The sequence below is a fragment of the Diceros bicornis genome, chromosome 22 (assembly GCF_020826845.1).
Source record: "Diceros bicornis minor isolate mBicDic1 chromosome 22, mDicBic1.mat.cur, whole genome shotgun sequence".
Classification (NCBI taxonomy): domain Eukaryota; kingdom Metazoa; phylum Chordata; class Mammalia; order Perissodactyla; family Rhinocerotidae; genus Diceros; species Diceros bicornis.
In genome coordinates this window covers 21,790,925-21,816,481 of record NC_080761.1, presented here as the reverse complement: position 1 = coordinate 21,816,481, position 25,557 = coordinate 21,790,925, and the positions used below count along the sequence as shown (strand labels likewise).

Genomic DNA, 25,557 nt, shown 5'->3' with positions numbered 1-25,557 from the left:
AAACCAATTCACTAAATAAGTACTACCTGGCCTGAGATCCTGTTTTCTAGATACAAAGAACTGAGTGTCGGAAGTGTGTTAAAACTAGGGCATTTCAATCACAACAAAAAGGATATAATATCTAGGAATAAATTTAACCAAGGAGGTGAAAGACCTATACAATGAAAACTATAAGACACTATTGAAAGAAATCGATGATGACATAAAGAAATGGAAAGATATCCCATGCACATGGACTGGAAGAATAAACATAGTTAAAATGTCCATACTACCTAAAGCAATCTACAGATTCAATGCAATCCCAGTCAGAATCCCAATGACATTCTTCACGGAAGTACAACAAAGAATCCTAAAATTCATATGGGGCAACAAAAGACCCCGAATAGCTAAAGCAATCCTGAGAAAAAAGAACAAAGCTGGAGGCATCACAATCCCTGACTTCAAAATATACCATGGGGCCTGGCATGGTGGCACAGAAGTTAAGTGCACGTGCTCCGCTTCTGTGGCCTGGGGTTCTCAGGTTCTGATCCCGGGTGCCCACCGAGGCACTGCTTGTCAAGCCATGCTGTGGCGGTCTCCCATATAAAGTAGAGGAAGATGGGCATGGGTGTTAGCCCAGGGCCGATCTTCCTCAGCAAAAAGAGGATGATTGGCATTGGTTGTTAGCTCAGGGCTGATCTTCCTCACAAAAAGAAAATATATATATATACTACAAAGCTATAGTAATCAAAACAGCATGATACCAGTACAAAAACAGACACACAGATCCATGGAACAGAATTGAAAGCCCAGAAATTAAACCACACATCTATGGACAGCTAATCTTTGACAAGGGAGCTAAGAACATACAATGGAGAAAGGAAAGTCTCTTCAAGAAATAGTGCTGGGAAAACTGCAAAAGAATGAAAGTAGACCATTATCTTTTGCCATACACAGAAATTAACTCAAAATGGATTAAAGACTTGAAGATAAGACGTGAAACCATTAAACTCCTAGAAGAAAACATAGGCAGGGCACTCTTTGACATTGGTCTTAGAAGGTTCTTTCAAATGCCAGGTCTACTGTGGCAAGAAAACAAAAGAAAAAATAAACAACCAGGACTTCATCAGACTAAAGAGCTTCTGCAAGGAAAAAGAAACCAGGAAGAAATGAAAAGACAATCCACTGGGAGAAAATATTTGCAAATCATATATCCGACAAGGGGTTAATCTCCAAAATATATAAAGAACTCACACAACTCAACAACAAAAAAATAAACAACCCAATCAAAAAATGAGCAGAGGATATGAACAGACATTTTTCCAAAGAAGATATACAGATGGCCAACAGGCACATGAAAAGATGTTCAACATTGCTAATCATCAGGGAAATGCAAACCAAAACTACATTGAGATATCACCTTATACCCATTAGAATGGCTATAATCACCAATACAAAAAATAACAAATGCTGGAGACAATGTGGAGAAAAGGGAACCCTCATACACTGCTGGTGGGAATGCGAATTGGTGCAGCCACTATGGAAAACAGTATGGAGATTTCTCAAAAAATTAAAAATAGAAGTACCATACAATCCAGCTATCCCACTACTGAGTGTTCATCCAAAGAACTTGAAATCAACAATTCAAAGAGACTTATGCACCCCTATGTTCATTGCAGCATTATTCACAATAGCCAAGACATGGAAGCAACACAAGTGCCCATAGACTGATGAATGGATAAAGAAGATGTGGTATATATATAAGGGAATACTACTCAGCCATAAAAAAAGACAAAGTTGTCCCATTTGCAACAATATGGATGGACCTTGAGGGTATTAAGTGAAGTGAAATAAGCCAGACAAAGACAAACACTGTATGATTTCACTCAAATGTGGAAGATAAACTAACACACAGACAGAGAGAACAGATTAGTGGTTACCAAAGGGGAAAAGGGTTGGGGGTGTTCATAAGGGGTAAAGGGGCACATTTATATGGTGACGGACAAATAATAATGTACAATTGAAATTACACAATATCATAAACTATTATAACCTCAATAAAAGAAAAAAAAATCCTTTGGGGGGGCCGGCCCAGTGGCATAGTGGTTAAGTGCATGTGCTCCACTGTAGTGGCCCTGGGTTTGGATCCCGAGCGCACAACGACGCACCGCTTGTCAAGCCATGCTGTGGCGGTGTCCCATATAAAGTGGAGGAAGATGGGCACAGACTTTAGCCCAGGGCCAGTCTTCCTCAGTAAAAAGAGGAGGATTGGCAACAGATGTTAGCTCAGGGCTGATCTTCCTCACACACACACACACAAAAAACCTTTGGGAAAAAAAAACTAGGGCATTTCATAGGGCATTCTCAGTGGTTCCCTAATCTGGCATTATCTCATAAGTTTGTTCAAAAAAATACAGACTCCCTGATCCTTAGTCCTCGTAAACCTACTAAATTAGAATTCACAGGTGTCTGGAAACCTGACTTTTTTATAAACAAACCACCAAGGTATTGTTGATGACCAGCTGTGTTTGGGAACCATGGCTATTCTCCTTTAATCCCATTTGTTATTTTACAAAAGTATTAGTAGTCCCATTTCATAGATGAGAAAGCTGAGGCTCAGAGGGAGTAGGAACCTGTTCAAAGTAACACTGCTAGTAAAGAGCCTTAGCTGGCATCAAACCTAGGTTAGTCACCAAAACATCCACCATATCTACAGCAATGAAGTTTATCAGGCACATCACTCTGTCTCAAATCCACTAACTACTCACTAAGAGCCACTTTCCTTAGGAGAAGACTGATCACATGCACATTTTAGAAGGAGGCATCAAGTTTTGGCATGATCTTTCTTTCACGTCAGAACTCTCTCCTACTCCCACCCATGCTAAGAGCTAAAGATGCTCTTTGCATCCTGAGATTTGTAGATCCTACATTCTCCTACATCCGAAACCTATCTGACCCAGGCCTTCCTCCCTCAGGAACTGGTTGTTTATGATCAATATAGACTGGTGGGAGAGGTGGGAGAAGGCAAACCTGCCACGCCCTCCCAGAGTATCCCACCCTCTTTCCTGGTAAGGACCAATTTCGTTATCCCCCAAGTCCACCCAACAACTACCTTCCGCTTCCTCCATGAGGTTCATGTATTAAAGGGCTTTTGCTTACAGAGCCGACTGCTTGTATGAAATAATTCATTCTACCTGAAAATAAATACATCTGCAATTACCAATCAGTGCTTCAATAAACAGGAAACTAGGATGGATACGGTTCCACCTAAAAGCAAAGAAACTTATCTTTTTGTCAGTCTGTGCAGCCTGATTGTGGCTAAAGGTACATTTTCCTTTCAACTGCTTAATATAATAAAGAACTTCCAGAAAACAAGGGATAGCTGGGATTTCATTGTAGGAATAACTGCAGCCTAATGAATCATTCTAACAGTAAGAATTTCAGTCAGTGGAGAAAGGACTTTATCATGGGCCCCAAACCTTTGCCCCAGCAATAGCCACATACTCTGCTGTGCATCAGATCTGCTCTGCATTTGCCACAATAAGTCCTGGGGTAGACAGTGCAGATGGAGCCATCAGGGTTAAAAAAACACAACATTCAGATTTGTTCAGATGTGTTCTCTATTGAAGAAAAAGGAGAGAAATAACAGGGGCTCACTACATGCTATGGGGTTCTCAAACTTTAGTGTTCATAAAAAACACCTGGGGAGTTTGTTAACAACTATATTCCCAGCTCCAGCTCCCAGAGACGCCAATTCTCCAGTCTGAGCTTGGGCTTGGGATTCTGCATTTTCGTCAAGACCTCAGGTGATTCAGATGCAGGTGTTTTCCTTAATTTTCCATTTAAAAAATTCTCAGACCTTAAGAAAGTTCTAAGAACAGTACAATGAACACCAGTATACCCTTCACTGAGATCAAGGGTCAGTGAACTTGTTTAGTAAAGGAACACAGTAAATATTTTCAGCTCTGCAGTTTCAGTTTTTGTGGCAACTACTCAACCCGGCCATTGCAATATGGAAGCAAATGAGTGTGGCTGTTTTCCAATAAGACTTCATTTATGGACACTGAAATTTAAATTTCATGTAACTTTCACATCATAAAATATTACTCTTCTTTTGACTTTTCCCAACATGTTATATTTAAAGATGTAAAAACCATTCTTGGCTCATAATTGGTACGAAAACAGTCAAAGGGATAAGTTTAGCCTACAAGTCAGTTTGCCAACCCCTGATGAATCAATTGTGATCATAAAGTCTAAGCTTCTCTGAGGATGAACTTTAAATGCGCTACCGCTTTTCATATCCAGACTACTCACATTTTCCATCTTAGGAAAATTAAAAAAAATGAATGTATGAAGTTGTTTTCTGACCCACTATTTGTTGTATTTTCATAGCTTGCTATGGTTGATATTTTTGGATGCCCGGTGGGGCAGAGTTCCTCATTTAGAAATATTCATAGCTCAATCAGTCATTCTCTAATCTTATCACATAAAAATAGTGTGCCCTTCCCCCAAACACTGGGGCCTAATTAGGCATTCTTTTTTCAGCTTTTTTCTCATATTGAAGATGATTCCAATGGTTCAGCAAGATGTGAACAGCATTTTGTTATGTGTGAGCGAAGGACCGGGGATGTCTTTCCTTGAATTTTTCCTCCCTGACCTTTTGTTGAAAATGAGCTCCAGCCCAGTGTCTGCTTCCATTTCTAGTAGATTGCTTTTTTACCAAGTTCAGACTTGATAAATATGATACAAATCTGTCACCCAATGACTCCCATTCACCGTCTTCACCTCTAAGGGAATTTCTCAAGTTATTAAACCTGGTTTCATAAGTATCTGAAAGCCAAACAGGAATTCTGAAGAAACTCCAATCCTGCATCACAAAATCAACAAACATTGTCACAATGGAATCGAAGTACTTACTAAGGATCAACTGAAAGAAACATTTGAATTAACTAAATGCATTCCTGCTTACTGAAATGCCTTTCAACTGGGCTTATCCAAACATTACCTCATCTCTTAAGGAATGAAGACCAGTTATCTGAAGTGTTCGAGCCTCTATCCATCACCTTGTTGCCCGCCCCTCCTCAAACCAAAGTAATCCATTTAATGGTATGAGGATGTGTTCTCTTCTGGTGAAGCTAGAGGAGTCATAAATCCCCCTCCCCACTCCTGCATCTAAACATCAGCTTAGCGGCTGCTTTGGAGTCATATTCTATGAGTCTGTGTGTCTGCCTTTCATCTTCTCACAAGCAGTCTCTTCCAGCCTCTGAAGATAATATATGGCAGGCTGGCTCAGGTGGAGAGGCACGAATCTCACAGCAAAGAACTAAAACCCTAGCCTGCCGACAGATGAGAAGGCCCTGTGTTTCTCATCAGCTGGCTGATTGGTGGATGGCCATATTTCTGGAGCTCAACCAACTGCCTCATCTGATGGAAAATGCTTATGAACTTACAAATCACCTTTGAATATATTTTCTCGGTAGAAATAAAACAGATTGCTGGCTCCCAGTTGCCTGAAATGTGTATATCATATTAGAGACCAGCTTAACAATTGGAGAGGATTAAGGACAAAAACTGTATTAAAAAGTTCTATTAAAAGGAGACAATCGTGAAATACTTTAAGGTTGGGAGTTTTGTAAGTAATATAGGAATTGCAAATAAAAATAGATAAGTGAAATTTTGTTTTGGTCACAAAAAATAATAGACTGAAGTTAAATAGTGGGCCTATTATATTACTGCAGTGGTTTCCAAACCTGGCTGGGATAGAATTACCCAGGGAGCTTTAAAAAAAATTCCAATGCCCAGGCTGCACCCCACAGCAATTAAATCCGAATGTAGGGGTTGGGGGATGGGGCCCAGGCCTCTATATTTTTTAAAGCTCCCCAGGTGATTCCCACGAGCAGCCAAGGTTGAGAACCTCTGCACTGGAGAATATGATCGCTGCTCATTGAAGCTTAGTCTCCCAAAATCTATTTGCTGAACCATTTCCCCTCCTCCTTTCTGCCAATAACCTTTACAGCTAGAATCTGGAATAAAAAAAGATTGATTGATAGACAGAGTCACACACATATATAAAAAATACATGCACACATATTTTTATTTATTTAACTTGGGCCCTGACTATTAGCATGCAAATCAGAAAAACTGGGTGCCTTGGAACTTACATATCCTCTCCAAATCTTTAAAGAGCCAAACTCTAAAAAACACACATAAAAGATATTTAAGTCATAAAAAACACACAAACTTTAATCACCTTCAGGAACCATGATCCAATAATATATTTAATAGGTAAGATCTCATTCATCAATATACAAAAAAAACCCCCAAACCCTAAACTTTGATTAAGAGGTGTGCCCTCAGCAAGAGCACTTACAGTTAGAAAGGTTTATTGGTAGTACTTTGAGGTAGCATATTTTGTAAAGTAACAGAAGTCACAGAGCTGCTCTGCAGTTTCTCCTGGACACGGGGGACAGGTCATCAGCCATTGCTCCTAGGAGAGGAAAGTGAATTTGTCTGTACTCACTGCCCAAGTCAGCATGAACACACTTCCTACCATCTTGCCGTGGCCGTCCCTCCACACACTTGATGCATTGTGGGTTTAGGAAAAGGTAAAGGCATCTTGATGCTTCTTTCCTCTTGATGTGGTGACATCCCAGGCTGTGGATCCAGTCTCTTTCTGCCACATGCAATCCTCACTGGCAGGAGATGCATGCTCCCAGTGGGAAGGGAAATAGGGCGTCATGGCACCTTTTTTTAATTGGCTCTAACAATTTAATTAATTAAGTGACCGACACCTCTAAGGCTATAAAGAGTTTTGTTTCTGAATATTCACTCCATGATTCTGGCCCTTAAAAGGCTCTCCCTTTTTTCTCCCCCTGAGTACAATATTTTCGGGTATTATTTAAGCTTTCCGCAATTTTCCTGGCAGGATGCTGAGCAGAAACGCTTAAAAAAAAAAATCCACACACAAAAACAACAACACAAAACCCGGGTGCAGGAGCCACCCCAAGAACAGACTTCCTTTGTGCAAGTTGAAATGACCCAAGTTTACAGTTCAGGAAAACGGCCTGCTTCTTTTAAAAATAATGTAAATATTCAGCTCAGCTCTGTGTTTTAAACACAAATATACAGTCGAAACAGGCTAAGGATTAAAGCTGCAAAAATGGTCCCAACAACCTCAGACCTTGGTGGAGGTCCAATTTTTGCCCAATGGTCACAGATTAAAGGGATGTCTAACCCCTAAAAGCCCTTTTGTCCCAATATGCTTCCTGTTTGAAAGTGGAACTCTTAGAAGGAAGCAATATACAAATGAATAAAAATAGCACATGTCCAGGCAAAAAGGGCATGAGCTGAGCCTGAGTTGCCACTTAAAACGCTATCATTCACTAGCCTATAAAATTCTCAAAGGCTGCCCGGAACCAGGGCCCAAGGCATCACTGAGCACGCCAGCCACCCAAGTCAACTGCTGACCAAAGTCAACGACACACTGAGCATTAGACTTCAAGTATCCAAGGTGCTACAAGAGCTGGTCCTCCCCAGGACTCAGGCTGACTCTCAGAACCCCCACCCCACTGCACGACCTCCCATTATACAAAAGGTGAAGCACTGCCTGTGGTCAGGAGAAAACACCGGGGTGGAAGGCGAGGAAGAAGAGAACTGCTCTCTGAAGATACCAGCCTAACAAATACAAATAAATTCTCTAACATTTTGTACAACTAGAAGGTGCGTGAGCCAGTATTCCAGCAATTCCTTTAAACGCTTTCTTTTCTCCCCTTTCTGTATCAAACAGGAAAATGGTTCCATTGGGTTAACAGTGTCATTTTAAAATGCCATAAATTAAATAAGTTAGTTCACATTTTTTTTCCCCTAGCACTTAAGTTACAGTTAGTCTCTAATGTGCTTTTGAAGTTGCTTTAAGAGCTCCAGGTCTTTTCTGTGGACAGCGCCGGCTCTGTGACAACCATATTCGTCCAGCTGCAAAGGTATGAATTGTTCAAGCAGCCCGAGGCCCTGTCCAGCAGGGCTGCTAAATAGCTGAGTCCATGATGGTTTAAAGTTTCCGCTGAATCCCAAAAAAACGGTACTCCCTAAAAAAAAAAAAAAGAATTCAATTTGTATATCTACTCGTTCCAGGCAAGATAACATAGGAGTTGAGTCGGAGGTGAGCAAAACAAAGACAGCTATAAAGCAAAAAACAAAAAAGAAAAACTACACTTGCTTACATCAGCAAATGAACTCTTACCACCCACCTCTTGGCCCAAATAACAAACCACATCCCAACACACTTCCTCTAACACAGCCTCCTTATTTAGGAATTATCTTCCTGATACTCACCCCAGCAAAACAATCTGGTGAAAATGAGCTGGTGGCTAAATTCCACCATCAAAATGCACATGTTGCTAGCCTCATAAGAACTTCACAGAATAAGGCAAATACAAACCTTTGTTATAAAGATGAGCTGGTTTGGCTAATCCCAGAGGTACTAACGAATGTGAGATATTTAACTGTTTTATTTCTCCTCTTGTGCTCAACAGAACAATTGACCTGTATGTAAAATTTAGAAAATCAGAGCAAATTTCAATACTCAGCATGTACTTATTGAGTGCCTTTCTGAACTGAAGACAGTATAGAAATACTAGATAAAAGCAGAACTTGAGAAAAAACATGCTTTTTCATTCCTGCTGTTACCAGTTCCCATCTCCCTGCCCCACCTAGAACTTATGTTACTATTACAAGGGGTCTCTAAATGTAGGGACAACAAGTCATTGAGGTCAGTTGACCTAGTGGACGGCTTGGGACATAGCTCTTTTATGGATTAAACTATTGTAACAGGGGAGGTGGGTTTTGTTTGTTTCTGATGCTCTATTTATCTCTTTATGTTCTATTATCTATTTATTAAATAAACAGAAAAAAAAACAATTCTAAAAAGAAATAAAATCTGTTCCCCATGGTTTAAATCGCCATCTTTATTATGAAGTACATCAACACACATACTCCAATCTGTTTGTGGATTCTCTCTTCTCCTGATCTCTCTCTTCTCTGCCAATACTATGCCAGCTCAATTACTATGGCTTCACGGTTTATTTTAATATCTGATAAAATAAGCCCCTTGTATTATTATAATTTGTTTAAAAATATTTTATTACTCGCCCACATTTATTCTTCCAGATGAACGTCAGTATCAACTGTCAAGTACAATCGAAAAGTAACTTATTGGGACACTGATGGAAATGTGTTAAATTTATATTTTAATTTAGGTAGAGTAACACCTTTGCAATATTAATTTTCCATCCAGAAACAGGGAGAGCCTCTCCTTCTATTCAACTTTTGTTGTATATCCTTTAGTAAAGTATTTATTTTCTTAATGTGCATCTTGACATTTCTTATTAAGATTCCTAAGTTTAGGTTGGTGTGGGTTCTTTGTCGAAGTCTTTCTAAAGCAGTAGTGACTAAATGCAGAGCAAGACCAGAGGGCAGACCGTAGCAACCCTGTAGGCCTGACTTTCTTCAATGGGTCACAATTACTCAGACTAGTCCCACGAGATTACCACAAGGTTCCCCCTTGCCCACCCACACCCTGACATGCGCAGTCTCCCTAGAAGTCACTGCCAGTTGCCCCACAACTTCTTAACATTTTATTAAGATACAACGTACATACAGAACAGTATTCCTAAGTGTACAGCACATTAAATTTTTGCAAACTAAACATACTTGTATAACCAGCACCCAGATCAAGAAACAGACCACTACCAGTATCTCGAAAGTCTTCCTTGAGTCCCCTTTCTAGAAATAACCTTGTGACTTTTTAATAAGTTGCTTTTAACTCTTAAATCTACAGGATACCTTGCAGGACTCCCATGTTGCCCTAAATATTTGTGGTGAAATTTATGTTCTGGATTGTTTTAGGTAGAGTGCATGTGTTTCCAACATTAGGAAAAAGTCTTTAAATTCTTAAAGAAAACTGAGACCTTGAAAGGAATTCCCCACAAGTGTCTTAAACCAGAAGACAGAGCTATATGAATACATTGACTATTACACTCAAATAATCCAATGATTTTATGGGACTTTTTGAGATCTGGTTCTGTAATGTATAAAGAGCATAAGTGATCAGATGAACTGAACTTGATTTAAAAGCCTTTGCTCCCTGGGAAGCTTATGTCCCTCCCTTAATGGCTTCACTAAAGGAAGGCCCATGTATAAATAAACATCTGCAACAAAGCCAAGGGGGTAGAAAGGAGGCTGAATTTATCTCCTTGCCTCCAGGCAGGGTCTGACCAACACTGAAAAAGAAAAGTTTCTCTCCTGTGCACCTTTCTTCAGAGACTAACACAGAACAACTAATCAGACTAGGGCTCTTAAAAGAGAAACCACACACTTATCAACTTAAAAATCCATTTATCTCTTTCCAGTCACTTCCAAGTGACCAGGTGATGTCCTGATATACCACAGTCACAGCACAATGCTGTCTGAGGTTCATCAGTGGGACAGGTGGCTGCAAAGGTAAAACTGTCTATGGAATTGCTTTAAAATGGTAATGAGCCTTATGAGTGAGTTGGGTACAATGTAGAACAACTTAACACTAAAAAGTGGGATAATAATGCTCCAAAGTATTGAAATTTTCTGCTTCTAAGAGTCTTCCTACCACTTGCAAACTCTTCTAACATCCAAGCTCTCGCTTATCTATGATAATAGCTTAGACCACACGGGCATTAATCTGAGATGGGGAAGGAATGAATACCTTTCAAGAGTCCTAAATGCCCGCAGAGTAAAGGCAGGAAGATAAACCAAAGCTCAGAGTTGACCAGGTGTCCCCTTTATGATGGCTTGTCTCTCCTACAGAGCAAGCTCCACCTACCTTAGAGGGATGCCTGCTTTTAAATACTCTTCCACACGACTGACATCGGCAAGAGAGAAAAATTTCTTCTCCGTCAACCGGAAGGGGACACTGCAAGCATCCACGATGAGGAGAAGGACCCCCGCACTGCGGAAGGTAAAGTCGGTGCCGTTGACCTGAGAATACAAAAACATCTTCTGCGGTCACCACCATTTCAGTACCCAGAATGACTCGTCTTTCCAGCCCCATCCCTTTGTCTTCTAAACCCATGAATCACATGATATTTCCAGGATTCAAATTGCATATTCTATTTACTCTTCCTCTGCCAACATTTGAAATTGTGCCTGTGTTCTCAGAAACTTTGCCTTGACGGGTCTTTACTATGTGGAGGATCAGCATTGGCCACCCCAAAATGTGTCTCTCTGGCATGATTATTTTTAAGAACAAAAGACTCAGAAAGAAACTTGGACCTTCCCCCTAACTGCTTAAAAGAATTTAAGATAGAAGGCCTGTTCTAGGAAAGAGCTAATACCATAGATAACTATAGCATAACATAAACTAGGTGTGGTAGGCAGGGAGGAACCTAGTAAGGCTCCTCTAATCAGTGTTCCCCATGTGCCACTATTTTTGCAAGGGATGGCAAACATCTGTTTACCAAACATTTGCTTTTCCATCTCCATGAGAACTGCCTTTGGCCCCTTTGCAGTCCCAAACCACTACCCTCAACATCCTCCTTTGCCTTTAGCTGAAGATGGTATTTAAGCTGGTGCTGTGGCCATTTTAGCGAGTTATTAAGTTTTCCTGAGTCTCTCCTATGTGTGCATAATATTAAACTTTGCTTGATTTTCTCCTGTTATTCTGTCTCATTTCAATTTAATTCTTAGACCAGCCAGAAGAATCTAGAGGGTAGAGGAGTATTGTTCCTCCCCTACAACTGACTGGATAAGATGCTCTGAGGAAAGCATGGCAGCTACACCCAGCTGAGCAGGGTAACACTCTCTGCAGGTTTAAGGCCTTCATTCTTACACACATGCTCTTTCATCCGGGTCAAAGCTTTCTAATTCTGTAATCAGATGGCAGCCTCTACACTGCAGCTCAGAGAGCTCACTATTGTCACATTGCTTCCAAAAATATATATATGTATCATGCCTTAAGCCACATACACCTCCCGTTAGGGTTTAGGTTTGGAATATCGGAGGAGCCAGATTGCCTCATCACCTTTGTTCCAAATAGAGCTCTCCTTTTAAATCAAAATGGAAAAGTGGAAGGGCCGGCCCAATGGCGTAGCAGTTAAGTTCGCGTGCTCTGCTTCAGCGGCCCAGGGTTCGCAGGTTCGGATCCTGCGCACGGACCTAAGCACCGCTTGTCAAGCCATGCTGTGGCGGTGTCCCATATAAAGTAGAGGAAGATGGGGCCAGATGTTAGCCAGGGCCAATCTTCCTTAGCAAAAAAAGAGGAGGAATGGCAGCAGATGTTAGCTCAGGGCTGATCTTCCTCAAAAAAAAAAAAGGAAAAATGGTAATTTTTCCAGGATTTAAGCCACAAGGTATTACCATATTTTGTTCACAATTATTGTGATGTGAAATTTCCAGTCGTCCTCTTTAATGGTTTGAGACCTTTTCAAGAAAAAGGAACTCCCAACACACCCAAACATCATTAATTCCTCAGCCAAAAGGGAAGGAAAAAAACTTACTGGGCTGAAAAATGATTCAACACTAATGTAAGCCATAGGCACTGTTTCTGTTTAAAATGTGTGACATTCTAAACTAAGCCAAAAGCTGCCAAAGGAGAAATGCTCTCAGCACTACTCCTGTCTTTGCTTGGGGAAATTATATTTAAATTTTATTTCTAATCACTACTGATCTCACAGGAATCAAAATGGCTATTTAGCTATGTTTAAATTGCTCTACCCAGAGAATAATTCTAGAAGTGCCTGAGGTAAAGTGCCATCTTATATATGAAAAGACTAAAAGTGATTCTCTTATTTTTAAAAATCTGAATACTTAAAATTAAGATACATTTTAGGAAAAAATATATAATGATCCTCAACACACTCACACTGTCCTCCTGAAAAGCATCCCCCAAAACCTGTCGCTTAAAGGAAACACAAAACTTTCCATAAAAACTAAAGCGATGTCACGTCCAAGCAAAGACTCTTTAGGTAAGGCATGTGAAAAGTACTGGGGGTAATTATGACAAAACACAGTGTTCTATGACTTTTCTAGGGTCCCAGGCACCCAACGTGCAGCAATGGAGTCAAATGTCTTCAGACCCTGGGGTGTAGCCTGCCTGAGATTTTTTGGACAAAATGATATCCTCTTGAACTATCTAGGGAGCTAGTAGAGCTGTAGCACTCAGCGTCTACTTGCTTCCCTTATGCAACTGATGCCCACCAGATACCAAGCTAGCAGGCTGTGACCAGGCTCTTCATGCCTCTGACTGCATTAAGATGTTGAGCTAACAAATTTCATGCCAATAAAATTACATCATGAACACACTACAAATTGAACAATCGTTAACAAAGGGCAATAGGTATAAATATATGCTTGAGAAATCTTTGAGCTACATTTAAGTAGGGATATTCTCTTTATTTATTTTTTAATTTTTTTTTTATTGTGATAAGAACACTTAACATGAGACCCATCCTCCTAACAAATTTTAAGGGCACAATACATTATTGTCGACTGTAGGGACAATGTCATACAGCAGATCTTGAGAGCTTATGCATTTTACTTAACTGAAACTTTATGCCTGTTGATTAATAACTCCCATTTCATCCCCCGCCCCGAATAGGGATATTCCTAATTCAGAGTTGCTAAAAAAGTCAAATTTAAGTTCTGAAGATGGAGAGTGGTGATAATTGCACAACAATATGAATGTACCTCATACCACTGAACTATACACTTAAAAATGGCCAATATGGTGAATTTTATGTTATGTGTATTTTAACACAATAAAAAAAAATTGGGAAAGAAAAAAAAGAGTAAGATTTAATTATGTTGACATAATGTAGATTTGTGATTGTGTTGCCCATCACTTAAAAAAAGTGAGCTTGGGCTGGCCCCATGGCTTAGTGGTTAAGCGTGCATGCTCCACTACTGGCAGCCCAGGTTCGGATCCCGGGCGCACACTGACGCACCGCTTCTCCAGCCATGCTGAGGCCGCATCCCACGTACAGCAACTAGAAGGATGTGCAACTATGACATACAACTATCTACTGGGGCTTTGGGGGGAAAAAGAAGGAGGAGGATTGGCAATAGATGTTAGCTCAGAGCCGGTCTTCCTCAGCAAAAAGAGGAGGATTAGCATGGATGTTAGCTCAGGGCTGATCTTCCTCACCAAAAAAAAAAAACAAAGTGAGCTCCTAGGAGCACATGAGCCACGGCCCCGACCCTGGCTGCATATCAGCTGGCTGGCTAGACACCTGATACCCAAAGAGCTCTTTATGTGGTGGCACCCAGGTCAACCCAATTTTGGACAAGCCACAAGCCGAGAGCTGCTTACCACTGGCTAGCTTGGCTCTAAACGCAAATGCTAGTGTTGACTGAGGTTCAGGTCTAGTCTTCCATTAACCCATTTAGATGTATCTTCACTTTCCTCATCTGAAAAAATGAGGGCCTGGCAAACCCAAAATTAAAGGCCAAAGAGATTTAAAAACTTTCATTTCCCATATCTTAAACAAACAACTGGAGATCTTCTTTTAAGCTTCAAAAACCACGGTTAAACACAGTTTTCTACATGTCGATTGCCTATGGCAATTATTTTTTAGCCCAAGATGCCTTTTGTCCTACAAAAATAAAATCTGGGTCACCTGTAACGCTATTAGTGAGTGAAAAGTACTGTGAACAAATTTTAACATTAGCCTAAAAGTAATCAGTAGACACAATCTACTGAGGAAAAAAAAAATTTAATAAAAATAATTTATCTAAAAACGCAAATGTTTAGGAGGTATTTATACCTCTACCGTATTGCTTGCCACCAAAAATCAAAATTTGATTACAAACAAGTGACTGGTGCCAGAGATAACTCATGTCACCAGGAAGAAATGGAAAAGCAAGAAGCAGAAGCAGTGAACACGCCAGATGGTACTCACAGAGATAACAGACGGGTCTCCGCGCTGAGTCTCTGCTTTGCTGGGTGACTGGAACTGCACGGGGAGGTAGCTCTTATGAGGATCACTAGTGAACACCACCTAGACAGGGAAGAAGTTCCACATCCATGTCAACTGCACCTTCCTCCAAAAGGGTCCCTCAAAATAAACTCAATTATGGAGGCCAGCCCGGTGGTGTAGTGGTTAAGTTCACATGCTCCGCTTCGGCAGCCCAGGGTTCACAGACCCGGATCCGGGCGAGGACCTATGCACTGCTTATTAAGCCATGCTGTGGCAGACGTCCCACATGTAAAGGGAGGAAGGTGGGCACAGATGTTAGCCCAGGGCCAATCCTCCTCAGCAAAAAGAGAAGGATTGGAAACAGATGTTAGCTCAGGGCTAACCTTCCTCACCAAAATAAAATAAAATAAATAAACTCAGTTATACCAAAGCCATTAGGTGTTTTTTTTTCCCTAAACTTTTTATACATATTTCACAAGCTGAAGTCCATCTTTTGATATAGGCTTAATATGAGAAGTATACGTTCCTCATTTTCGGGAACAATTAGTTTCCAATAATTGTAATCTTGTTACAAATGACTAAATAAAAGTGCTTTATATTTAAATCTTTGTAAACATTTCATGCAAAAACAGTCACAAATTTTTTTAAACGTCCTTTTTGGACCAGTTATCCTGAATTGGCACTCAGTCACTCCAGGACTGAGGAAAGAAGTGTAGATGTCAAGGACCATCCTCTTTAAAAACTTTTAGTACCTTGTGCATCACCAGGTCTAAATTCCTCTCCCTGACCGGCAAAGTGTCCCATAAATTGAGCCACACCTGATGCACAGCCCCTATTTCCCACTGTTCTGTCACATTCAGCAGGCAGGGCAGTTCCCTCACTTTCCCACACTCTGCCTTCCTGCCATCCTGCCTTCGCAGACGCTGTCCCCTCCCCAAGAATGCCCTTCCCTGTTTCCTTCTACACCTCCAAATCACACCATCTCCAAATCCCACCCCCTCCCTCCTCCCTAAAGGCTCTCTTCTCATTCAAAAGCACTCTTAATTCTCACACAATTTAGCACTTAAAGTACATGCCGTTATAAATAGATGTCAACAACTTCATCACAAGAGCAAATAATCATCATGACACTAAGCATTCAGAAGCTGCACATTTCTTTGATATCTCAGATCTGGGGTCAAAAACTCATGTGCATTTTCCGACTTACTCCTGATATACATGTGTTTGTGTTTGATATTCAAAACAAAATTTCCCCTCAAATTTCCATGTAAAAGTGATGCTCCCAGATGCTTCAAATCCTTTGCAACTGCACAAAGTCAGTAATCAGTACATTTTAAAAAGATGAATTCTAATCAATGTTTCAAGCAAAAAGAATAAAGAATGCTAAACATTCATGCATGGAACCGCTTAACAAGATAGGCCTAGAATATTTCCAGTGACGATTAAATTATTTTATGAATTATAACTGTTATCATAAATTATATAAAGTCTTTTCAGTAATGAAGGACTTTCTTCACAAATTCAGGTTGAGAATCAGGCTGAAGAATTTACTTCCCCACAAAGATTATCTAAAAATGTCACTTTAACAGTCAAAACATTACATGGGACAGGAAGGATCCACATAAACTTCATGTACTTGGTTTGTTAGTTTTTTGGTTTTAGTTGAATCGGAGAACAGAGATGGCTCAGAGGTATGAGAAACCAAGACTGTGAGAGTCAGTTGCCATTGAAAAAACACTTAGCCTATATCATGACAGGAAGCATTAATCCAGCTCCCTCTCCCTGCTCTTACTGCCACCAATGGACAGAAACAAGAAAAATTAGAAATAAAGTACTTATGCAGTGGAAGAAGAATTTTTCTTTTGTTAAATCACTTAGAATGATAAGAAACGAAAAGAAAGACTTAAAGGTTTTCTCCATATTAATAGGCAGGATCATTTCTGTGGTAATTCTGGCTTTTAAAAAAATCCTCTAGCCCAGCGACTCTCAAACGTGAACATATGTCAGAATCACCCGCAGGGCTTGTTAAAGCAGACAGCTGGGCCCCTGGGGTTTCTGATTCAGTAGGTCTGCGGGGGGGGGGGGGGGGGGGGGGGGGGGGGGACGACGACCAAGAATTCAGATTTCTCACAAGTTCCCAAGTGATGCTGATGCTGCTGGTCTGGGGACCACACTCTGAGAACCATTTCCGTTAACCTATATTTGTTTGTGTAAATGTTAACTATTAACTAGGGCAGTATTAACTCTATATGTCTTTCTCACTTGGAATCAGTCTAACTTCCTTTGGAAATCCCACACCCGATTTTAGCTCATATTTTGGATTTACTTTCATTGTGATGTTTTCTCAAGATCCAGGAGACCATCTAATTAAGAATATGTGAGGAGAAGCATTTCACTTCTAGCCAAAGTCAGTTTGTACTTCTAATTACTGGTAAACAAAATAGCACATACTCAAAATTAAGAGTGGCTTTCCACTTTAAAAAAAGGAAACAATTTTCATATGAGTTGCATTTTCTGAAGAGAAATTTTACACTGCCAATATAACAAAGTACGTTTCGACATCACTGACATGTCAACCCAATAGCAACATTGTAACAGAATCACATCTGAGAAAGAAAAGATGACAACCAACAAATCCACAATCATCCAGGGTAAATTGATGTATCACAGGGGGAAGGTATTGTTATTACAAATTTGGACTAGTGTACTTCTTATGAGCATCACATTCTAGAATGGGCCAAAATTCAGGAGAAATCGTATGATACTTAAAAACTGGCAATATAGATGTTTCAAAGAAAAATGCACTTATTGCAAAGAAATCTTTTGATTTTTTCTCCCTGGCCATAGCCCACTTTTCTTCTTTGTTTACCTGACGGGTCCCACAGCCTTGACAGAGTCCCTTGAGCGTGGATGGCATCCGCTTGAGTGCTGATGGCTTCCTGTAATACTGGGGATACGCCTTGACCATGCAGTTACTGATGTCTTTTGAGTCTGTTGCTGCCTGGATCTTGACTCGTTCGCATCCCTGAGATGAACAGTAACTGTGGCCATCCCTGTGGCTTTTGGCTTTGAGATACAAAAATAGCAACCTGCACAAAACAGAAACCAATCCACTGGATGTTAGACTGACTCTCAAAAACTTACAAAAATTCCTCAAATTGACTCATGGCCAAAAAGAACATTTCTCCAATAAAGTAACTTTTCCTTAAGAGAAAAATAAATTACAAAACTAATAAAGTTGTTTCTCTTTCCTTTCTATCCTCCTAGGGTCCTGAGTCAAATGCAATACTGCTTTAGAAAATATTTTGATAACCTGATTCGGTCATTCTGGAAGATATCAAAGTTGATTTCTGGTTTGAATTAGTTCAATAGGTAATTTGGGAGGACGGAATTTGGCTTGGCTCAAAAATTCCTTGGAAAACTTTATACTTGTATTAAGTTTAGGATTCAGTAAATTAGTGTGGTTTATTTTTTTTATTTATTATTTTTTTGGTTTATAAATCATTTTGGTTTAAGGTACAGAATTGGAATATAAAAACGGCAACTGTGACTTGTTGGCTAAGGCCAAGATACGGTCTCAAATCAATTCTTGTGATGCTTACTAAGAGCAGATGGGCCTGGGGTCCTTCTGTCTGTATTTTGGCCAAAATCAAGTGAAATGAACAGTCCCACCCACTCTGAATTATCCTCCTACTGCCAAGATGAATGCAAAGGTAACTTCCAGGCAGCAGTCCAACGTCTGTCAGCAAACCTAGTCCTTCTAAACCAAGGAAGTCAAGATTCTAAAGGACTTGATCAAATGTGATTGATTACTGGAGATCAAGAATTCACATTTTAATATGAGGTCAATGAACAATGCAAAGTTGCAATTATGAGGTAAAAATCAACCATTGTTCCAATATCCAGAAATTTTAACATTTATACATAAGGAATGACCAGGACCTGACTAGGCATGGGCCTCTTGATATATAATTAAAATCATCAAAATGAACAGAATTAAAAAGATTTAGAACCTCGAAGGCTGAGGGATTCTAGAAATAGCCAAATGAAGAAATATTTCCCATCTTGTTATACATTTAATCATAAATTTGTGATCACCAGATTGTCCTTACAAATTTGGGTGTTCCATTTATTTTTATGGAAAGTCAACTGGGAATGTGGAACTTCTGTCATCTATAGAATAAAAGTCCAAGTAGCCTGTTTAAGTCTAATTAGAAATTGAAATCAGAGACAATTATGATAAGAAAAGATTTAAGCTGATCACACCGGCTGCTGGAGGGGCCCTGGAGGGCGAATGAGTTACACCTTATTCAAAGGCTAACAAGGCACTTGACAGAACCTCAAACCTCATTCCCCCAATTAAACTTGCCACCCTTCTCCCCAGTTTGAACTTTCATCTTTCCCCAGACATGCCATGCCACGTTCTTGCATGCCTCCATGCACTTATCCACGCTGTTCTTGGGACACCTTACTCATCTCTTTTTCCATCTCCTCCTACACATTCCTCAAGAGACAGCCCCAGTGTCACCCTCTTGGGATGTCACTGGTCACCCTAGGCTGAACTTCTGGGTTACCTCAAAAGGCACACTGAATATCCCACTATAGGACTTACAACACTTAAATCTTTCGCTCTCTAATTACTTGCTTTACATGCCCACAACCTTCAATGGACTGTGAATTCGCAGAAGAAATGCGTCTTACCTACATCAGTATCTTTACGGTACCTAAACAATGGCATCTAGTAGGAATGTCAGCTTAAGGAACAGATATTGAAGGAGCATGCTACTTGCTGGAAGAGTACAGGAGATCAAGCCTACCATAACCCAAAGGCTGAGAGACTGTAACTGGATAAAAGCAGACAAAGCCAACAGGACCCCAGGTGAACAGGATTAGAATTAAAAAGTGGAAAGATGCAGCCTAGAGAAAGTTGAAAGCAAACATGCCATGGTTATACAGTGATTTTTAAAAATTCAAGGTCAACTTGAGAGAGAGCCTTAAAGGAAGAGAGAAATGAGCTTTCACGGAAATATGAACTATATCATATATAAATAATCATGTTAAGAGTTGTTATGGAAAAAAATTTTTTTAATTTTCAATTGGGCCTACTGGTTCTTCACTGACAAGGATAATTTCTCTCCCTAAATTGCCTTAATAGGTATACAGCAAACATCTTCACTCAATTCCTACTGCCAACTATAATTACGAATCATTCTAGTTCTCTTCGAAACCTCTAATAGCGATGAGCAGAGAATTACCCACATCAGCTGCTTTTCTAAACAGCTGTCACATCACAGCCTATTCTTAGTTACGCTGAAGAACTAGTAATTTCACCAATAAAGAAAAATAGCAATAATTCTCATTCACTAGTTGCACCGAATTACCCCGTGCTGGAGTCAAAATAGAATTTCCTCTCAGACTGCTTCCTCTGCAATTCTTCCAGTGAATGCACAGGCTCATATTCTTCCATTTTGGATAATGAGCCATTATGCCGCTGTAAAAAGCCAAAGGTAACCTGAAAACTTGTGTTGGATGGATAGCAGAGGCCAACTCGAATCCAGTCGTTCCTATAAAGAAGAGACAATTAAAAAATGAATTCACGTTTGAGCCAATGTATTTTGAGTATTACAGCATATGTAAACACTAGCCTTGATATTCTCCTCAAATTTCTGCTTTGTATTGAGCCACTAACAACGGAAGTCCTGAACTCTGACATACTAACAAATCATCCCCCTTTATATATGACTTAAATTTCCCTTATCAATCTATTTACAATAATATGGCTTACAAAAATTTCTTGGTTTCAACAGGACTTCAGGGAATGTGAATAGAAGTTGGATAAAATGTACTTAGACACTGCAAGCAGATAATAAAACTAAGAAACATGGTTGGGTATGGGTGTACTAAGATGGAAGAAACACAACAGTCTGATAACGGAAGTGTACACTGGTAAAATCTTTCCAAAGAATTATGTTGTTCATAAATTTATTTTTATCTTTCATTATTACATTAGGATAAATACCTAGTGGTAAAATTGCTGGATATAAAGGTATATGTATTTTTAAAGCTTTTGATGCATATTACCAAATTGCCAAAGTGTTTTTTCTTACCTAATGTCCTTACATATAAAATACTTTCTGGAAACCGCTAAAAATATTTCCCTCCCCTCCTTTTTTTTTCCTGAGGAAGATTCACCCTGAGCTAACATCCGTTGCCAATCTTCCTCTTTTTTTCTTTTATGTGAGCTGCAGCCACAGCATGACTACTAACAGATGAGTGGTGTAGGTCCACGCCCAGGATCCAAACCTAGGCCGCCAAAGCGGAGTGCACCGAATTTAACCACTAGGCCACCAGGGCTGGCCCCAATTTCCCCTTTTTTATTTTTGGCATTTTTTAAGTTGTGGTAAAATATACATAACAAAAAATTTACCATTTTAGCCATTTGTAACTCTATAGTTCAGTGGCATTAAGTACATTCACAAGGTTATGCAACCATCTCCATCATCCAGTTCCAGAACTTTTTAATCAATCTAAAGAATTTTTAAACAATATGTAACAAGGCCTTAACATTGTTCACACAGGTTTCATCCAGTAATCCCACTAAATAATAATTAGAAATGCAGACCAAATATGTATAAGAAAAGATGTTCTATGCAGTATCATATATAATAGCAAAAAGCGGGTGGAGGTGGGCAGAAGAAAAACAACCTAAATGTTCATGGGGGAGGGAGTAGTTCAATAAATTCTTGTGTATCTAGGTGCTCAGAAAACACTGGAGGGTGAGGAGAGAGGAGAATACTATAAATATTCATAATGCCTCACTGTGATTAGAAGAATTATAGGTTATTTCAATTTTCTTTACGTTTTCCTGTATTTTCCTTATTTTGTTTTTTAATGAATAAGTACAGCTTTTATAACTTCTAAAGTGTTATTTTCAGAAGTGGCACTATGACAAAATCTATGACCTCTCTGTAATTATATTAAATTTGGGGAAAAAAATTGTCCATCTCTTCCTCTTGCCTCTGCCTATGATGTAATTTTTAAAACAAGGAAAGTTTGACTGAACTTCCAGCCCATATGAATTTTTGAAACTTTTGGGCTCAGCTTTTCTTCACTTTAAAATGTTTTCACTTGCTCAATATTTGTTCAAAAGTTATGTGCAGTACTTACAGAAGCCTGCATACCACCTGATTGTAATACCTCACCTCAGATTCATAACCTGCCAGATATAACTTTTGGGATTATCACTCACTCTGTGACATTTCTCCTCGGTCCATATAATCATTTGCTTCTTTCGTTGACTTCTCCGCAGCTCATTGGTGAGAGTGATAATACCAGATTGGGCTTTTAAAAACCTCACCCTAGACACAATGTGGACTAAAGACTGGAGGTGGGGAGACTGAGGAGGCTACTGCAGGGATCCAGGAAAGAGAGGATGATGGCCTGAACTCAATCACAAGCAGTGGAGGTGGAAACAAGTGGCGAGATGTGAATGACATTAAGGAGATATAACCAGCAGAGTTTGGTCACTAATGGGATGGAGAGACGAGAGAAAAGGAAGCGTCAAGGATGAGTCCTTGATTTTTGGACTTTTGGGATTTTTGTCTTGGTTGACTTAGTAGGTGGGGGTACGATTCTCCAGCAAGGACACAGAGAAGCAGCAGCAAGTGCGACGGGAAAACAGCAACGGTTCAGTATAGAGCATGTGCCAAAGGCCTAACCATCTCAGAATAAGGGCACCATCCACCATGATGTTCATCCATCCTTAGAAGTAACCTACTTAAAGCTAAATTCCTACATGTTTTAAGTCCACCTCTGTTAATTTCAAGTGGGTGCTTTAAGAGCATTCTGAAAAGTCAGAGCTTTATGACAGTCAGGTGAACAAGCCTTTTTGATTTACTTGCGTTTATTGATTTCTTGAGTTTTTTTCTGTCTGTATACCATGAACTCCTCCTGGAGGGCAAGTACTTTTCCCATTCATCTTTATATCATCTTTACTGGCACACAGTAAATGCTTGAATAAATTAAGGTAAAAATAGACTCTTTAATTGAAAGTGATATTATTAGGATAGACAACTGAGAAATCAAGGAGAGACAGCAAGATGCTTTCAGGCAGGGGTGGCAAATACCTGGCATTCGTGCCACAACTCTTCTGCCTCTCACCCATAGCAGACATTACTAATCAATCACACCACTCTCTTTTGTCAAGTCTAAACTTGGCCTCAAAAATCTTATAATTTCCCAGGTAACCAAGTACTCAGTTGGAACACTAGATAAAACTTCTTCCCATCCCGGCAATGGGGAATTAAAGTATTCAACCGACTGTATTAAAACCTATTGTTAAATGGCTTTCAGCACACAATACCTCGATCATAGAGAAAAAGAAATGCTTTTAAAATGACAGGAGTCAATTTGTATAATCTCTTAATTCCATCAACATAAAATATACAGCCTCCCCACAAGAGGAGCAAAGTACATGAAATTGGCATTCTTTACTTGTTTACAAAGGAGATTATGTTATTATTTTTCTCCACGAAATTACTACTTGCTCAACTATTTGAAATAACAGTAATAGAAACATACTTGTTGAAGTTTATGAGGTATAGAAAAGCAGTCCTTGGTGCCGGGCCATTCCAGTGGATGGTGTAGCCCTTCTCCAGCATGATCACAGGCTGGTACTGAGGAAAGGCAGCCTTCTGGTTAATGCCCCGGAGCACCATGGGGTTGGATGGATACTCATCTCGTGCGATGGTCATAGTCAGATTCTGAGTGCTCCACGTCTGCACGTAGACCTTCAAAAAATAATTAAGAATTAAAGGGAAGAGAATGAAAGTTTAAATAGCTAAATAAACATTTCCAGCACAAAGTCAAGTGTCTGTACTTGCAAAAGAGAGATTCTGAGATCTGTGCCAGACTAAATGAGTAGTAGCCAACTTCATCCTAAGCTACCCTTATAATGAAGCCTGCTTTAACTGAAATGGTAAAAACAGACCATGCCTTCAGCTAGCCAAGACCTTCATCATCTCTTCCACCACAACCGGCCAGTGAATTCATCAGAATATGAAACCTTTGTGGCTTATATTGCTTGTCAGAGAAATTCCTCAATCTAAACAACATATATACAAAAAATTGGTAAATTAATGTGAAAACTGATACCTTCTAGACAAATCTGAGAGACTTGCCTCTAAAATAAGAGATGGAAAATTTAAATATCTTAGAGCTTTGGCTTCCAATTTTCCATGACCTACATCAGCCCAAGAAGTCATTTTTCACCCACTCAAAAAAAAAAAAAAAGGGTTTATAAAGCCTTCTGCAAAAACTGGAAAAACATTAAACTGAGACAAATTTGAAAAGTCCTGTATTTATTCCAGTGGCATTTGAGCCCCTTGCTGTGCCAAAACAAAACCTTCCCTAAACGCATCCTCCAAAGAACAAACCTCAGAATGATTTCTTAAAACAAATCCATGTCCTGTAGCTCAAGTCTCTAGGAGTATTAAAACATTTGCAAAATATTACATTTAATCCATAATACTTCTCTATTTTTCTTTCTGTCATTTCTACAGTTTCTTCCATATTGATTCCTCAATCACACATCCTTTGAGCCATAAAATCTTCTTAACTCTCATTTACATTTGACTACTTCGATGTAATACTCTTCTCTTAAAGAGTATTACCGACACTTAAAGATTTAAAATAAAGAGATAGGAAATGTATATTTTGAGACTCCTCGTCTTCATTTAAATATATGTTGAATATATATATTAATATATATTGCATATATTATTTAATATTTATTATTGGAATGTTTATATTTAACCTATAATTATATAAATTAATAAAATATATACTATATTATTATAGTATACAGTTATATACAAATATAAGTTACATATAAAATATAGGTTATATATAATACATAATGGGTTATGCATCATATAACACATATAATTAATTAATTAAACATATATATACATATAATTATATAATACAATAATAATATATATCCTGCCTTCTTCCAAATCCAAGAAGGATTTGAGATGGCACACGTAACCTTAATTCTCATTATGTTACCACCTTTCTTCCTGAGCACCTTTATCCCTTGGGTCAGCGGAGAGCAGACATTCCATTAAAATATATTTACAAATAGCTAAATAATGATTATTCTATCTTGAGATCCAGTTGCTTCTGTCTTTTGCATAAAGATGTATTATACATTATTTAAGTTATATATATTATTATATATTCTCTAAGTATGTTATATATTATCTAAGATAATGTGTTATTCATTATCTATAGTTTTATACATTATCTAATTAACAACAAATAGCTGCAGATCTGGGCTCCCAGCCCAAACTCCAACTTCTCAGGAGAAAACTTCTGACCTATGGTCTTCCCATTCCAGAATCTCCTGGGAAGTATTAAATGACTTATTTCTTTCTTCATCTCCAAATAAAAATAGAATTACTACTCTATTTTGTAAGATAGAAAGATCAGATTCACATTCTCACATACATTAGAAAGCCAAAGAGTTTATAGACACACATAATAATTTTAAATGTAAATTTTACATAAAATTTAAAAATATAAATTTCATTTATATGAGAACACACCACTTTAACACAGACACACACACACCACT

General features: G+C 39.1%; 1 protein-coding gene across 7 annotated transcripts in view; it reads right to left on the bottom strand.

Annotated features, from left to right (window-relative positions):
* Window positions 1-6,046: 6,046 nt before the first annotated feature.
* CEMIP2 (cell migration inducing hyaluronidase 2) overlaps window positions 6,047-25,557 on the bottom strand; it is a 74,099-nt gene continuing 54,588 nt past the window's right edge. For 6 of the 7 annotated variants that reach the window (XM_058565661.1, XM_058565660.1, XM_058565656.1 and 3 more), the window contains exons 18-24: window positions 23,502-23,710; window positions 20,303-20,485; window positions 17,791-18,010; window positions 14,904-15,002; window positions 10,832-10,986; window positions 8,417-8,520; window positions 6,047-8,063 (exon numbers count right to left, since the gene is read on the bottom strand). In XM_058565661.1, the coding sequence (XP_058421644.1) occupies window positions 7,861-8,063; window positions 8,417-8,520; window positions 10,832-10,986; window positions 14,904-15,002; window positions 17,791-18,010; window positions 20,303-20,485; window positions 23,502-23,710 (1,173 nt within the window). In that variant the 3' untranslated portion in view covers window positions 6,047-7,860. The remainder of the gene's footprint in view (window positions 8,064-8,416; window positions 8,521-10,831; window positions 10,987-14,903; window positions 15,003-17,790; window positions 18,011-20,302; window positions 20,486-23,501; window positions 23,711-25,557) is intronic. The other variant, XM_058565662.1, reaches the window with a different exon arrangement.